A 17778-nucleotide genomic window follows, 5' to 3' on the forward strand; every position below is an offset into this window, starting at 1 on the left:
ACTGTCATTCGTCGGTGTTCTTTCTAGTCGGTAGGATGATTTCATTGCCGTTTGCGAACGCGGCGTTAGATTCGCCCTCTATATTCGTTTCGCGGTCATCACGCGGTATCTATATATACACGTATATCTATATATATATATATGCTTAACAGTGTGTTAAGTCATATTCGTACACATTACAGATATAAATGATGTATGTGTATAATATACATATATATATATATATGTAGAGATACATATATCACGTTATAAAGAGCCGACACTCCGAGTACCACGTTATACGACGGACTGAAAGAAACTGACCAACTGGGAGTCGACAAAGCGGAGATTCCTGGCTCCTTCTCTGACTCCTTCCTCCTCTTCGGAGAGCCTTATGACTGTACAAGCATACCTACTTGCCTGCTTATTTGCCTGACTGCTTGACTACTTGATTGCTTGCTTGGTTGCTTGCTTGGTTGCTTGGTTGCTTACTTGTTTCCCTACTTTATCCTGCCAACGTCATCGTACAGAATCATCGCCATGGTTCGTCATCTGACCGTCTACATTTACTGACGTCATCATCATCCATGGGATGCTGTCATCACACGTACAATTTTTCTAAATCCTGTTTCATTTCTTTTTAACTATATGATAAGTTTCATTTTGGTTAGATAGACATATCGACTTCTATTTATTGACGTATTATTATCTATCTCGAGAGTGATAAAAAATCTTTATCTGAAAGTAAGAAGAACCAGAAAAATTACGAGGATAAAATTAAAAGGAAGGAGGAAATTTTTTATTCCTAAATAAAAATTAAGAAAATTATGAACGAAAATGGGACTGACACGTAATTTATGTGTTGTATTGATTTCTTTTTTCTTCTCTCTCTCTCTCTCCCTCCCTCTCTCTCTCTCTCTCTCTCCCTCCCTCCCTCCCTCTCTCTCACTCTCTCTCTCTCTCTCTCTCTCTCTCTCTCTCTGTGACGTATATTGTAATAAAAAAAAAAGAGAAACGAAAAAAAAACAAGAAACAAATAAAAAAAAAAAGATCGTGTATTTTCATATGAGACATAACAATAGCGATGAATAATTAATAATTGTGTTTAGTTTTTTTTTCTATCAGTTAAGTACATTCATGTCCGCCATTACTGTGCTAATTATAATTGGATAGATCATCGATAGAGTAGGATTTCCTGTAACATTCGTTACACGTCTATTCTTTCCGATTATTCACGAAATTAAATATTTCCCATTGTTTCATCATCATCCTTTTATGTTCTCTCTCTTTCTCTCTCTCTCTCTCTCTCTCTTTCTCTCTTCCTCTTTCGATCGAGAAGCATTTCCGGTATGACGATGACAAGGGGCGCCCAAAGGGGGGTTAGGTTGACGTCCCGCGACCTCCTCAAGGTGAACTCGTAAACTCGGTCATCAGCGGCGTAAACTTTGATAATCGTATTTTATTAATGATTACTTTTAAAAATATATATCTTTGTTTTTTAGATTATTATCAATGATTATTAATTAATTTATATATATATATATATATATATATATATATATATAAATTTATCAAAATATAATTTATATTTTGTATATAATATAAATACAAATTTAATATTATTTATTATTATATAACATTATATAATATATAATAATTTATATATTATATAATTTATCATATATATTTCATATACATGTTATATGATTGTTTATAATATATATATATATATATATATATATGTATATATATGTATGTATGTGTGTGTGTAGAAACATAGATTTATTAACATAAATTAAAATTGATAAATTTTCTTCTTTTTTTTCTTCTTTTATTAAGATATTATCTGTAACATTTGGATTTGAATTATTTAATAAATTACTTTTTCTATAATGAACAGTAAAGGAAAAAAAGTAATTATATATGTACATATAATGATCTAGCATTTAATCGTGAAAGATAATTCTTTAAAGTAATTCAGAAAAAAACCATATATATAGAGTATGTGATAAAAAAGTTATACATATATATATGTTTTTTTTTTTTTTTTTTTTTTTAATATATTACACGACTTACAATTAATACATAACATTTTCAGTGTTATCATCGAACTCATTATATATACATTTATATATCTTGTTATATTTAATAATACAAATGTCTACGCCAATGAACATAACATTTGGTTGAGAAACGTAGTGAATGAAAAGAGAATGGTAGGCGCTCGTAAGATTTCGAATGAAATGAAGTTGCGTGAAACGCAAGGATATATATTCTTGTTACCGGCCGGCTTAGATCCCACATGAAAACTTCACACCGTTCGCTACGTCATCGTACAACTCTTAGCAAAGGTTATTCATTTTAACGTTGGTAACACTGTTCTGGTAGTTGTCGGTGAACCTGGCCCAGAAAATAAGCCGGAACTGTTCGAGGAATCAATGACCTTGGCACGTACGATTCTGTCAGGACATGGGTCGATCGAAAGAAGAAAGTTTTTTTTTTCTCTTTCTCTTTCTCTTTCTCTCTCTCTCTCTCTCTCTTCATTGGAAGTATTCATTGAAAAATTCCTGCAGTAAACTAAAAACAAGACGTCCATCTTTTCTTTTCTTTAATAATTTTTTTTCTTTTTTTTTTTCTACACTTCGACAAATCGATTATCGTCGTGTATTTACATATTTACGCGGCTGCTGTGTTTGTGTATGTGTGTGTGTGTCATCAAGGTCACGAAGCCGACGTACTTTTATCTACGATTAATTTAATATCTACCGTGATCGGACTGCTTAAAAAAAAAAAAAAAAAAAAAAAAAAAAAATAAAGGTCTCATTTGCAAATCAGACGACAAACATAAATGAGTTTTAGAGAGAATGTATAAAAACAGAAAAAAAGAAAAAGATTATATTCTTATTGAATAAAATAATCACATGATTGGAGACGGGGGACATTTAAAATTGGCGCCATTGAAATTTATTGTTAAAATATGAAAATTTCCATTGGCATTGGATGATTCATTCATATATATATATATGTGTACAAGTACATAGAAAGTTTTTATGTTTATTCTTTAAAATATAACGTTATATACTTAATAATTATTAATTAAATATAAATATTGAACTAGTTTTCTTTGATAGATTTAATATTGAGCAAACAAATGATTCTTCGAAATCGTAGATTCTTTCGTGTACTCCTTTTTCTTCCTCTTTTGGTCTTTTTCTCTCTCTCTCTCTCTCTCTCTCTCTCTGTCTCTCTCTTTTGTACACGCACGTACACATATATATATATATATATATATATCGTTAATACCTTCTATCACTTTAACCTAAAAAAGATCGTAGGATCATTAGATATTCGGTATGCATAATATATTTTCGCTGAATGAAATGCGACCTATTTTCTTTGGAGAAATGCAAAATATAAAACTATTCGAACTGTTAAGGTTATTTGAATTGTACGAATTTATTTTTTTTTCTCTTTGTATTTAAATTTAGGATTTTCAATATTCTTACGAAGTTTTTGTATTTATTATAGTAAAAAAAAAAAAAAAAAGTTTTGTCTCGATCATCCTAATATAAGACAAAAATCACAATCACTTTTATTTATCATTCATAATATTATTATATTTCTAATTTCATTTATTTTACTTCAATATTTAAATTATTTTCGAATTTATAAAATATATATTCATATATATATATATTTATATTGCATGGATGCTCACGTACTACACACACACACACACACGTGTATACAATGAAATACGTGGAGCGAGAGAAGAGAGGGAGCGACCGAAGAGTGGGGGAAAGAATAGGAGTGGGGGAGAAAGAGAGAGATTGCAGATTTGTATTAGGTAGATGGCAGTTCGAGCGCTCCTATGAAATCACGTGTGTTTATAGTTGTAATGATTTTTATTAAAAAATTTTTAAATTATTTATTTTAATAAGATAATATTTAATAGATAAGTTAAAGAAAAATATGAAGAAAATTTGTATTATTTGTGATAAGGATGGAGCTGTCTATAAATGTCCTACGTGCAGAGATTCATAGTAAGTACTTTTTGAGGTTAACTTTCTTATTTGGTGTCTATTTTCGTCAATTTCTTTATCAAATATTATATATAATATTGAAATTAGTTCATAAATGTTCTAATCTGTTTAGCTGTTCTGTCGTTTGTTGCAAAGAGCACAAAAAAATTGGCTGCATCCTACCAGAACCACAATCGATTGATGCTAATTTAAACATAGATGAAAATGGAAAATATGATTTTCTAACAGAGGACACGGTACCGTTGGAAAAATTAATGAAATTGCGTGAGAGTGAAGAAGTTAAAGACTGTTTAAAAAATCCACACGTGCGTACTATTATAAATGCGATTTTAAAGGATTCTAATCCAACGAAAGCTATAGCCTTAGCTATGACAGAACCAATATTCGTAGAGCTTGCGGATGCATGTTTAAAAGTGGTAGAAATAAAAGAGAATAAATGACCCGTATAATTTAATATTGTGCGAACATACGAGCCATTTGGAATATGAAAACGTTTTTGTACACATATTACAGTTATTAGAAAATTTTAATACTGTTATTTGTTTTTTTTTTTTTTTATAAAAACATAGGAAACGTAGCAGCAGCAGTTTAGCAAGGTGATTGTTAGATAATAATTATTTAATGATTAAGTAATTAGATAGATAAAGTGGTGACATTTATGAAAGCTACAATTCTTAAAAATATACGTAATTGATCCGTTATAAAATAAACAGATATTAACAAGTACTTTTTGTTGGAATATGTCTTGCATTGAAATAAATAATTCAATTTTATGTGGTAAATATATATCTGTGCAGACATATCCGAAAGAATTGAAAGATAAAGAAGTAGTAAAAGATGTAAATGTTAAGCGAATAGACTTTCCAAAAAAAAAAAAAAAGAAAAAAGAAAACAAAGAAATGAAAAGAAAAAAAAGGAAGGTTAAATTACATTTACAATTCTATATGTTGAGAGTAAAAATTAGAAACGTAACTCTCAAGATTTTGTGGTAATTGCGTTCCATCTATTTCCATTTCTAACGCGTAATACCTCTTTCTAACGTGATGAGCTACCATTTTTGGTTGTCTGTCTCTTGTAAAAATACCTTTTTTATTTCCACCTACTCTGTAATAAGCTAGAAACATATAAAATATTTTTGTATTTATATAAACAATTTTGTAATAATATTTTCAAAGTTTTACATTTTTGAAACATTGATTAAAATAAAAAGTCTTACTTTGAGCTGTTCGAAAGTCCGCAAAGTTCCAAATAAATTCACCAATGAAGAAACCTTCATATCTTAAACGATCGAACGCTTCAAAATGTTTAGAAAACATTTCGGTTTGGTATTCTTCGCTCCATATATAGCTAGGTAACTAGAATATTTTGTTTTGTTATAAATATATTTTTTTTATTAATTTTTATACTATATATATATATACTTTCACCTTTTAATATTTCCAATATTTCTTACCTCGTGTTGACCAGGCAAAGTGTCTGCGCCATATTCGGACATAAGCACAGGTTTATCATATTTCCTGTGCCAAGCTTCGGCCTCTGTAAATACACGATCAATGATCATATCCAATCTACCAGAATTTACATACCATGAATTGTAACGATTAAAACTAATCACGTCCAAATATTGTCCAACTTTGTCCTCCTAAATAAATATAAATCTATGAATTATTTTTATCAATTCAATTATGAAATTTCAAAGAAAAAAATAAAATACCTGAACGCTTCTTGCAAGTGCTATGGTAACAGGTCTAGTAGGATCAAGAGCTTTAGTATGATCAGCAATTTGTTTGAAATATTCATCGGCACCTTGTAATTGTGTTCTTGGTTCATTAGCAAGAGACCACATGATAACAGAAGGATGATTTTTATCCCTTCGAACAAGTTCCGACAAGGATGTTTTGTGACGTAAAAGTAAAATAGGTGTGAAGTTTTCTGTGTCGACTGAAGGACACTCGTCGATGATCATGAAACCAAGCCTTGAAAAAAAAAAGAAAAAAAAAAAAAATGTTTTCTATTTCCCCAAAATTTATATTAATTTAGGAAAAAAAAAATTAAATCTTTAAATACCTATCAGCCATATCAAGGACTTCATCGCTGTAAGGATAATGACTAGTCCTATAAGAATTAGCACCAACCCATTGTAAAAGTTCATAGTCCCTGATCATAGTAACAAGGTCGAAACCCCGGCCTCGTATAATTGCATCTTCGTGTCTACCGAAACCTCTCATATAAATGGGTTTACCATTCACTAATAAACTCGTATTCGTCCATGACACGGTTCTAATTCCAATAGGTAATCTGTAAACGTCTGAACTGGTATCATTTTGTATTGATAATCTGACCTGAAAATTTACAAAAAAATAATAAATAAAATAAAATAAAATCAAAAAGAAAAGAATTGAATAAATTCAATTAATTTGATTTTCATATATTCATACTTTAAATATAGTTTTCTTTTTATAATATATATATATATATATATATTACCTCGAGAGTATAAAGATAACCAGGCGTAGAATTCATGCCTCGGGGCCACCAAAGTTTAGCTTTAGGTACTTTAAGAGTACCAGATAAGTATGTATTGTCTGTCTCCTTTATTACCAAGTTTTCTTCAGTATCATGCAAGGTCACAGTACAGATTGGTATTTCACCTTGGTTTAAACCTGCCGCTTGTATTGTATATTTTATTATACCCATGTCATCTACCACTCCGGTTCTTACAGTTATATCCTCAATGTATACCCGCGGTGTAGTGTACAACAGTACGGATCTACGTATAAAAATATGAATCGTAATTTTTTTTTATTTTTTTATTATTATTATTTTTTTTTTTTTTTTTAACAGTATAATCCTTGTCACGAATATTATTATTTCTAATAAATTATTATTACAATTTCGACGTTGATTAATAAATCAAATATTGCAATGATATATTATGAGAATAGAATATTTTATATATAATTGTGACTATAATTATACCTGTGTATACCAGCATAATTGAAAAAATCAAAAGAATAACTTTGAAAGTGTTTCGTTCCGTTATCGGTAATAATGTCGTATATCTTTCCTTGTGGTACACTGGTCTGAAGCAAGGTATTGTCAACCGCAACGGTTATACGATTTTTTAAACCGAAGAACAAGTATTTCGTTATTTCTGCCTCAAACGGAAGATTTCCAATCTCGTGTTCCATAACCAATTCATTGTTGATCCACTAATATAATGATTATTGTTATAAAGTAAATTTATTCCATATAGATTTTTTGTTGATTGTTAAGTAAATATTATAGGCTTACAACTTGTGCGAGATAATTAACAGAACCAAATCTGAGAAAAATTCTTTGAGTTTGCCAGGACCAGGGTATGAAGAACGTACGTTCGTACCAGACAGCACCAACGTGATCCCTAAGTTCTTTGGATGTTGTTATGTCGTTATAGGAAGACGGTACTGGCATTTTAATCAATTCACCAGCCTACGGGGAAACGTTTAAATTTATTTAAAAAGATTTCAAAAGATTTATTATAAAATAATTGAAATCGACGATCATTAATAATAATAATAATAATTATAATAATACCTTTGACAGTGAATCAATGTACCAGAATTCTCTGTAGCCTTTCAAGACGTCATCAGAAGGTGAGGCAATAAAATCCCATAAACCATCAAGCGATTTCACCTGTATCGTTCATTATTAATATAACTCGTATGGATCATTATTTTTTTTTCTGTTCTTTATATATATATATATATATATAAAATTAATAATTAAATCGATATTTTTGACTTACCTCACGTGATTCGCTTTCTCGTGGATAAAGTTGACCAGGAAGTGGTATCGGTTGAATATCCTCCTTTGGTAAAGCTGCGGATTCATTTGGTACTTCGGGTAATTCAAATTCAACCTCAAATTCACCCGATTTAACGCTACCGATTAAGAATACGAACAGCAATAACATTTTCTTAGGCATTTGTATCTCCTGAAATTATTTGTTTTTATATTAATTTTTATGACGTTATATTTCTTTGAGAATTGACTTTTATAGAAATTATTTCTTTTCTTTTTTTTTCTTTTTTTTCTTGTTTCCTTTCTTTTCTTTTTTCTTTTTTTTTTTCCCCCATTTTAATAAAGATCAATGAATTATAATAGATTATACGATAAGATAGATAGATCATAGATAATAATTATAAATAGATCTAAATATAGATACTTATGTTTATATAAATGTATCAATAAAATAAATATCTAATAAATAATATAGTTAGAAAAAAAATATATATATATATAATGTATATAAAATATAAATAATTTGTTTAATTATTTACTCGTTTATTACTTTGATGAGTTAAGTTATATAAACAAAATGATTTTCTCTTATGAATGATAATTGGACGAACGACTTAGTTAAATAACTTTACTAATTGTAGTAAAAAGAAAAAAAAAAAAAAAAAAAAAGGAAGAAAGAAACAAACAAAAAAAATGTACGCGTATTATTCACAGTAGACATAATCTTTCGCATAATGTTTAAAAGGAAAAACTCATGAATTGAATAAAGAAAGAGAACGTTGTAGTATACATGCTTTACTCGACACGTACTATCTTATTCAAATTTGATAAGATAGGCGAATTCTTCTTTATTTCTTTTTTTTTTTTTTTTTCCACGAAGGTAATAATGCAATATATTGAAGAAAATATTAAGTTCTCGATACAAATTTTTTTTTATGCAACATCAAAAATATAATTAAATTAAATTCGGAAACGAATTAATGATATTAATTTTCTTTTTTTTTTTTTTTTTTTTTTTTTTTTTTTTTTTTTTTTAAATTATCTTCAAAGATATACAAGTTGTTTGTAGATAGTCCTCGTTTTTTTTTTTTTTTTTTTTCTTTTTTTTTTTTTTTTTTTTTTTCTTATCTGTCTATCTCTCTTTCTTATGAAGTATTCACGAATACTGTTGACTATCACCTGACCAAGACCGGTCTTCTTCCTTCCCTTTCTTTTTCTTTTTCTTTATGGTCAAGAATGCACATTTATACCTCAAGCCATTTCAATATACTTCACATTTCTCTCTATCTTTATCTTTATCTCTCTCTGTCTCTCTCTCTCTCTCTCTCTCCCCCCTCTCTCTTTCTGTTCTTTTTCAATTTTATAAATATTGCAATTTTTAATATTAATATTTGTTTGATTATAAAAAGTAAGACATTAAATAGATCGACCCGATCATCCAATTTCGACGTTTAATCGTATGAATATAACTTGAGTAGATTTTTATCTATTTATTTATTATTATTACTATTTTTTTTTTTTTTTTTTTTTGTAAATAATCTTCGATTATAAAAATTTAAAGATAGATATTAAAAAAAAAAAAAAAAAAAAAAAAGAAAAAGAACTCCAAGTATCGAGAAATGATTTAATAAAAATTATATCAAACTTTGTTGTACGACAACGAGGATGATTTTTTACGAACATACGAATACGATTAACATTTACAATATCGTAATTTGTTCGATTCTAGTAACATCTAACGATGCTTATTCGTAGAATTAAGGGCACAGGCCGATACGAGGAAACGATTTGATGCTTTGGGAAGGGAAGTATGCTCTCGTAGGAGGGCACCGTGCCAGGAAGCCGATATTGTCGACGAGACCCTGTAGAGAACGTATAGGGTCTCTATCTCTATTTCTATCTCTCTCTTTCTCTCTCTCTCTCTCTCTCTCTCTCTTTCTCTCTCTTTCTATCTCTTTCTATCTATCATTTAATCGAATTGTTAACTTTCATTCGAAATCAACAAAGGATTATAACTTAATCGTTTGTATAGAATTAATTTCAATTGAAATTAATTTTGATGAATCAAATCAAATTTCGAATAATTTATCAGTGATTAATTTATTATAGATAATTCACAATCCTCATCCCCCACTCAACCCCACCCCATCCCATCCCATCCCATCCCATCCCACCTCTTCATCCTTTCGACCATCAGTATCATCCAAATAATCTCAACCAACCAATCACTATCGAATCAAAATCGTTGTATAATCGAGGTCATAGAGAAAATTCATTATCTCTATCCAATGTAAACATTTAAACTCTGTGAGCAAAATGAAAATTTTACAAATGGTTAAAGTAGTAAAGACCAACGATATCCATTAGTAATATTGTTCTTGGTAATGTGCCAATCGATTTTGTGGATGCCAATGTATACAAAAAGATTTTCCTAGAGGAACATTTTTCACAATGAGATAAATTATTGTTTAAAACGTTAAACTTTGATATCTCAACATTATTTATATATCCATTTAAATCAAATAAATTCAATTGATATATTCAATGAAAATTTCAAATTTAGAGAAACATTTGTTAGCCCCAATAGAATATCTTATATCTTTCTCTCTATCTTTATCTTTATCTTTATCCTTTGTTTCTCTCCTTGATGGTCTAAAACTAATAATAAAACGAATGAAAATAGTATTAAAAATAACATAAAAAAAAAAAAAAAAAAAAAAAAACCAAAACAAAACAAAACATACACTGACAGGACATTAATATATCTTCTCTCCCTCCCCTCTCTCTCTCTCTCCCTCTGTTTTTTTTCTATCTCACATACTTTAAAACTTATTAATGCAGCGAATGTAAAAAAAAAAGCCAAGACATGAAAGAAAAGTTAGGGTCGTTAACGCGCGTGTTCATATTTCCATGTCGACATGTTTTACTTGCACAGGGAGAGAGAAAGAGAGAGAGAAGGAGTGTGTGTGTGTGTGTGTGTGTGTGTATAGGTATATGTGAGTGCTTCCTGAACTGTGACCCGTTCACATTCGCGAACCTAGTTTGATGTCAAACATAAATCATCTTCTCGCCTTTATATACCGCTGGTGTACTATCATATTGAAAAGGATATATCATTTGTCTAGCACTGTTATTATTAATACTTACATAACGATATAAATCTAGAGATACAATCTTACAATTAATGATATATACGCACATGCACACATATACATATATATATATATATATATATATATATATATGTATATATATACAATAGAACATGATAAGGATCTATATATTCCAAATGGATACATAATATAGAAAAAGATTTTTTTATTATCATTTCTATGATCACTATCATTAATGAAAGATACAAATCGATGCGATTAAATAATTAAAAAAAATAAATAAATAAATAAAAATAAAAAAAAGGAAAATACAAAGAAATTATTCAAAGGTTACAAGATACAACAGATACATTATATATATATATATATGATTAAAAGCTTTGATTACTTACTTATTGATAAACAATTTATCAATCGTTGTCCTTTTCGAAATCCTTAGAAGTAGGTATTCCTTTATCTTCTTATATCAGATATTAATGATTTTCTCTCTCCCTTTCGGAAATAAATGATGACGAGGATAAGATTCGTTTGGTCTTCTTTTCTATTTTTCTCTCTTTCTCTCTTTCTCTTTCTCTTTCTCTCTTTTTATCTCTATCTATCTATCTATCTATCTATCTCTTAAATTCTGAACAAATTCAGAGAGACATCGTCGTCGTAATAGTCATAGTCATAGTCGTAATAGTCATAGTCATTTTCTTTATAGTCGTCGTCCTCGTCGTCGTAGTCGTCGTAGACGTGGTCATCGTCGTCGACGTAGCAGAAGCTTGCCACGTTCTCTCCAGGAGGGATCTTACACCACTAGATCAGAGAATCAGTTACCTATCCCATTTGTGCACTGGGGCTCGCCAGACGGTCGGCCAACTTTTATATACCGGGTGTCTCTCTTTCTATCTCTTTCTTTCTATCTCTTTCTCTTTCTCTCTTTTTCTCTCTCTCTCTCTTTCTCTTTCTCACATATACGTTTACACTCACACATACACATACACACACATACACACATACATCGTTCTCATTTCTACCTGCTATTCCTGCATCCTAATTCTCGCGAAAATCTTATCGCGTGAACACCTACATACATACCAATTTCTTTGTTTATTTTTTTTTTTCCTGAAAGATCTCCCGATCTTTCTCCCTTTCTTTTTCTTTTTTCCTTTTCTCTTTGTTTTTGTATTTGTTTTGTCTTTTTCGTTCGTTCGTTTTTTTTTTCTTTTTAACACCTCTTCTCATTTTTTCTTCTCTTCACTTTTCTTCGTTTTTCTTGTTCATTTCGTATTCCCGCCAAATCGTATCACGTGACACATACTACATAACCAATTTTTATTTTCGCATAAATCATATGAATGCTTATACTTTGATACCAATTTCTTTTTTGTTTTTTGATTTATTTATTTATTTTTTTTTGTTATTATTATTTTTCTCTGGTTTTCTTTTCTTCTTTTGTTTTTTTTTTCCTTTTGATTTTTCTTAAATTTAATGTCCGCCAAATTGTGTGCCATGATACACCTACATATCGATTTCTTTTTCCCCGTAAATGGTCGATTTTTTTCTTTCTTTTTTTTTCACTCTCTCTCTCTCTCTCTCTTCTTTTAAATTCTCAACAAATTATATGACATGACATGCGTATCATTTATTTTCTTTCCTTTTTTTTTTGTTTGTATTATCGCTGAATCGTATCACGTGATACCTACATACCAATTTCTTTTTTTCTTTTTTACCCTTTCTCTTGTATTCCCGACAAATCATATCATGATTACACTTGGATATCAATTTTTCCATTTCCTTTTTTTCCTTTTTTTTTTCTTCCTTCTTTATTTATTTTCGTTTGATTTTTTTTCAGAGTTAAATTCCGGTTTAAATATATTTGTATTGATTAGAAGATAGAATTGTTGCTTCTCTTTCGATAACACGATCGATTGTATGTAAACATATATATATATGTATATATATACATATTTTTTTTTTATCAAATTATCATTATCAAATGCCTCTTATCTAATTTCTTTTTACATTCAATATCTTTTAAGATCAATATTTTTGTCTTTTTATTTAATACGATTGAGAGACTTCTTCTTAACATTTATTATCTTGATAAAAATCTCTCAAAGATTATTTATTATTATATAGACATAGAGAGAGATAGAGACAGATTATTTATATAATTTAATTCCTATAATAAATTTTATAGTAGGAATTTTCTCAATGGAAAAAATATTAATATTATATCTTCATAGATATTATCTCTTCAAAAATTCTTTAATATGATCAATCACCTATAAATTTATGTAATACATTTGTATCTTTTATTAATAATATTTCTAAATTGTATTTTCATATAAAATAAGAGACAAAATATAAAAACGTTGTATTAGACGATTCTTTTTTTTTCTTTTTTCTAATTTTTTTGTATTGTATCTGTAAGAAAAAAAATATATATATAGGTTATTATATTTATATAGGTTATGTAAATTTGTTTAGGACAATTTTCTTTTACATTCTTATTCCTAAAAATTAAGAAATTATTTCTAAATGAATAATACAAAAAGATCTCTATAATAAACAGAAAACGAAAGGGTATATAAAAGTTGGATCTGTTTGTTACGTAAAATAATGTTACACGGAGACGATGATTTCTTTTTATTTCGTTTTTGTATAATTAAAAAAAAAAAAAAAAAAGGAAAGAAAAAGAAAAAGATTGAATTCTTTCAAATAAGATAACATTGCAATCGATATTGCAAGAAATTAATTTGTATCTCGTTTATATTTTGTATCCTGATGATTAAAGGGTTATATGAACATTAATTTGAATTTATATATTGCTTATAAAAAAAATCAATTTATGTCATTACTTACGTCAAACTTCGTAAAAGTACAATGATATGTATGACATAATCCAAATCACTTGAATATTTATTAAATTCGTTAAACAAACTAATTTCGAGAAAGTAAAATAATTGTAAAAAAAAGACAACTTCGATATATAAAAAAAAAATATATAACGGACAATGTTTAGTACTAATTTTTAATCCTATCAGCGCTGTAATCTATTTCCTAGAAATTGTCGGTAATGTAGAATATGATATATAAATGATAACAAAGAATAAAAAAAAGTTTCATATTACGAATAATATTTTAATAATTTTTCCGATATGTTTTTACTCTTTAAATATTTTTTTTTCTCCTTTTTTTTTTTGTAGCGACTTTAGAAAATATATTCACGATTGATAATAGTTTACATAGTAATTTACAAATTCAAGGAGTTTCTCGCAGTCGATAAAACTGAAGAATATTCTATAGCTAGTATTTAAAAAATGTTAAATAGGAAACTTACCAACAGATAATTTCGTAGTAACAATTTTTGTTTTGTTTGCTTATTGTTTTGTTTCGTTTTTTTATTAAATATCTGTAATCTTTTTAAAGATTAAAAATATTAACAATTTTGATTACCAATTGATTACTAATAAATAACGTTACTGATTAATTAATGAAAATTATCATTTTTGTATTTACCAATTTAATTCATTTTTAATCGTATGTTTTATAAAAATAAATTTGTCGTCAAAATTAAATCTATACATTTTTAATAGATAATACATATTTGAAATATTTAATTTCTAATATCTAATATTTATTATTAATAATTTACGTCTTGTTATCACCAGGTGGCGTGCCAAGGTAATTTTCAATAGTCACGTTTTGAAATTTAATTCTATTCTAATTAATGGACATGAATTGTAAAATTTAACAATTGGTTTGACTATTTTTTTTTTCTTTTGTTTTGCTCTAGTATAATAATGACTGTGAGATCGGATTAATTGGTAAAAAGGCGATTGACCCTCGACAGTCAAGGCTACAGAGGTCACCACACTTCGAAACAATCACTGACTTCCGGTGTGTCGTCGCGACTGTCTGTATGAATCATTTTGATACTTCAATATCCAATGTTCTTTATCTAAATATTTTCTCTTCCCTTTTTTTTTCTTTTCGCGTTTATTTATTTTTTTTTCTGTTTCTAATTTAAATAACAATTAATAAATAACAATAGTGTTTTAATGAAATTCTACGTATTGATTTATTTATCGATCGAGTTCTTCTGGATTTATCAAAACCAATATGGAGGATAGGAAAAATTAAATTTGATTAATTTAAAATTACGGAATCGTTTATAAACGTGAAACTAAGTATTATCTTCGAATTTAGATCATATAATTAATAAACGAAGGACCAATATGTATGTATGTATGTATGTATCAACAAACATACATACAAATATTAAGCCATAGTTAGCAAAGAGCATTAACGTGTATCATAGGTTAGCAATTCGAATCCACGAGAGAAATGAATTCATCGATCACCTTCTTTTTCGTAAAAAATAAATCCTATCCAATTGTGTCCCTCCTTTCGAGTTTCTTCCTTTTCTTTTTTTTTTTGTTCTTTTCTTTTCTTTTCCTTTTTTTTTTTCTTCTTTCCTTCTTCTTTTTCTTTAAGCAGAAAGCAGAATCTTCTCTATCCATTGTATTAAGAGTCTTAAGAAATATCTTCCTTTAAGAATTTCTTAGTAAGAATTTCTAAAGAATAATGGAAATATAAAAGAAAGAAAGACAATACCGATCGACAATGTTAAGAAATGATGCGCTGTGGCGCCACTGTCGCCTCCGGTCCTCAACTTCCGGTAGCACCCACTCATCTTTGGCAGGATGAACTCCAGTATGAAGTTATCTTTTAGCCTAACGTACTTTTATCTGTCGGGAAATGGCTGGTCATTGGCCCATGGTCGTTCTTTTTGTCGACACCGAAGGTTTAACGACCACATATTTCTTTCTTTCTTCTTTTTTTTTCTTTCTTCTTTTGTTTTTTTTTTTTTTTGTTACGTTTTTCCAATTATTTATTAACACACATCACATTGATCGACTGGTTATTACTACATGAATCACAATTGTGCGTTCTTTATATGCAATTGAATGGAAATATTTTTTAATTCGTATTTTGCTACAATGTGTGTATCTGTATGTGTGTGTGTGTGTACATATATCTCTCTCTATATATATATATATATGTATACATTAACAAATAAAATTTAACTTTATATTAAATATTTGTATATTGAGAAATATTATTTTTCCGTTTCGAAAAGATGCAATTGAATTTTTTTTTTTATCAATGTGTCATCTGTTAAAGACTCTTTAAATTAATCTAGGGACTTTTGATTCCTATATATGATGGTAGCTTATAGTATTTTATTCCTTTAATTAATTCCAAGAATTTCTTTGGTAAAATCTTATTAGATAATATGCAAAAATGACGAAGCAGAGCATGCGTATGCGTTTATCTGTGTCTCTCTCTCTCTCTCTCTCTCTCTCTCTTTTTCTCTCTTTACGTGTGAAAGAAAAAGAGAGAGAGAGAGAGAGAAAGAGAGAGATAGATAGAACTTTTTATCGACTGACTAATCGCGTGCATAAGGACTGTCTAGTCCCTAGACGAGTAATTTTCAGAAGGGTCGATACGAGTTTAACGTGACCTCTACGAGCAGACGGTACTATATTTATTTCGTAGAATGAAACGTATTAAGAGCGAGTTTATAAAAGAGAAGAGTGAAAAAAAAAGAGAGAGAGAAAGGGCGAGAACGAAGGAGAGAAAAAAGTGAGAATTTAATACTGCGATTTAAAGGAAAAAAAAAGAAAGAAAAAAAAAGAAAAATCATTCATTGACCGTCGATTAATAAAGAGAATCATTCTGAGATTATCGATTTTCATCAAACATTCATCATCTTGTAAAAATTGATAATAATGTAAATTATTTTTTCATTATTATTATTATTATTATTATTATTATTATTATTGTTGTTATTATTATTAATCACGTTATTCCTACAATTTTCTAGATAATGTTCAATTTTTATTTTTATAATTTATTATAATTTATTAAAATATATTAACAAATGTATTAATCATATTTTTAATTTATACTTTTCTTTTCTTTTTTTTAGATTTCAATTATAATAAAATAATAATAATAATAATAATAATAATATTATTATTATTATTATTAGTTTTTCTTATATAAAATCTTATAAAAAATATTATAATATAATATAATATAATAAATGATATGAGAGAGAAAGAGAGAGAGAGAGGGGGTTGAAGAAAGTATTTCCTTATATGGTTTGGAAACTTATAAAGAATCAGGATATTAACAAATGTCCTTGGATACATTGATTGATAGGCTCTCAACGTACGTGTAATATCCTTTCGAATGCGTGATGTCGAAGATAAAAGAGTATCGACCTAAAGGAAAACCTATGGCGTCTCATGAAAAGAGAAAGAAAACAGGGTGATGATAGTATTGGTAGCTGTGGTGGTTGTGGTGGTGAGAGTGAAACCAAACACATACAATAAGCAATGAAATTAAATTCATATGAGATTCGTTGACCTCTCTACCATTATCCCATAAATTATCAATCATATGTCCTTTACACTGCTATTAATTTTTTCTCTTTTCTATCAAAAAAGAAATATCATTTATTGTTTTATTGCTTATTATATATAACTTATCAGTACACTGTAATTACATCCATATTCTGTAATATAATGATAGCATTATATATATATATGTATTTAATTATGGTGAATAATTATTTAAGTTAAACCTCGACAAGAAAGTGAAATCTTCTATAATATGATTTGAAAATTAATTTTACTTGATGAACAAATTGATTATATTTATAAAAAAAAAAAAAAAAGAAAAAATGCAATAACATGCACAATTAGATAAAATTATGTAACTTAAAAGTTATATGTCACTGGAAAGGATCAATCCTTAAAATGTCTAAGATCTTACTCAAATTCTGAAAAGAAAAGAGTAAT

At 28.2% G+C, this 17778-nt stretch overlaps 2 protein-coding genes across 4 annotated transcripts; one reads left to right on the forward strand and one right to left on the reverse strand.

Moving 5' to 3' along the window:
* Positions 1–1083: 1083 nt before the first annotated feature.
* On the reverse strand, positions 1084–12601 carry LOC118442591 (beta-glucuronidase). 3 transcript variants are annotated; one of them, XM_085663843.1, is made up of 12 exons: positions 11311–12599; positions 7810–7998; positions 7599–7697; positions 7317–7493; positions 7002–7234; positions 6510–6792; positions 6090–6364; positions 5737–5998; positions 5476–5664; positions 5239–5377; positions 5052–5136; positions 1084–1422 (listed from the first exon to the last, which is right to left on the reverse strand). In XM_085663843.1, the coding sequence occupies exons 2-12, from the start codon at positions 7987–7989 to the stop codon at positions 1410–1412; spliced, it is 1935 nt and encodes a 644-aa protein (XP_085519969.1). In that variant the 5' UTR covers positions 7990–7998; positions 11311–12599; the 3' UTR covers positions 1084–1409. The 3 variants fall into 3 exon arrangements, with proteins under 3 accessions (XP_085519969.1, XP_035724313.1, XP_035724314.1); XM_035868420.2 differs by lacking the exon at positions 1084–1422 and having other exon boundaries at positions 3198–5136; positions 11311–12601; XM_035868421.2 differs by lacking the exons at positions 1084–1422; positions 11311–12599 and adding an exon at positions 8345–8363 and having other exon boundaries at positions 3198–5136.
* Positions 3746–5186, forward strand: LOC118442598 (zinc finger HIT domain-containing protein 3). The gene is made up of 3 exons (XM_035868429.2): positions 3746–3860; positions 3935–4022; positions 4135–5186. The coding sequence occupies exons 1-3, from the start codon at positions 3851–3853 to the stop codon at positions 4460–4462; spliced, it is 426 nt and encodes a 141-aa protein (XP_035724322.1). The 5' UTR covers positions 3746–3850; the 3' UTR covers positions 4463–5186.
* Positions 12602–17778: the final 5177 nt, after the last annotated feature.

Source organism: Vespa mandarinia, chromosome 24 (assembly GCF_050613455.1).
Source record: "Vespa mandarinia isolate Hongniang chromosome 24, ASM5061345v1, whole genome shotgun sequence".
NCBI lineage: Eukaryota > Metazoa > Arthropoda > Insecta > Hymenoptera > Vespidae > Vespa > Vespa mandarinia.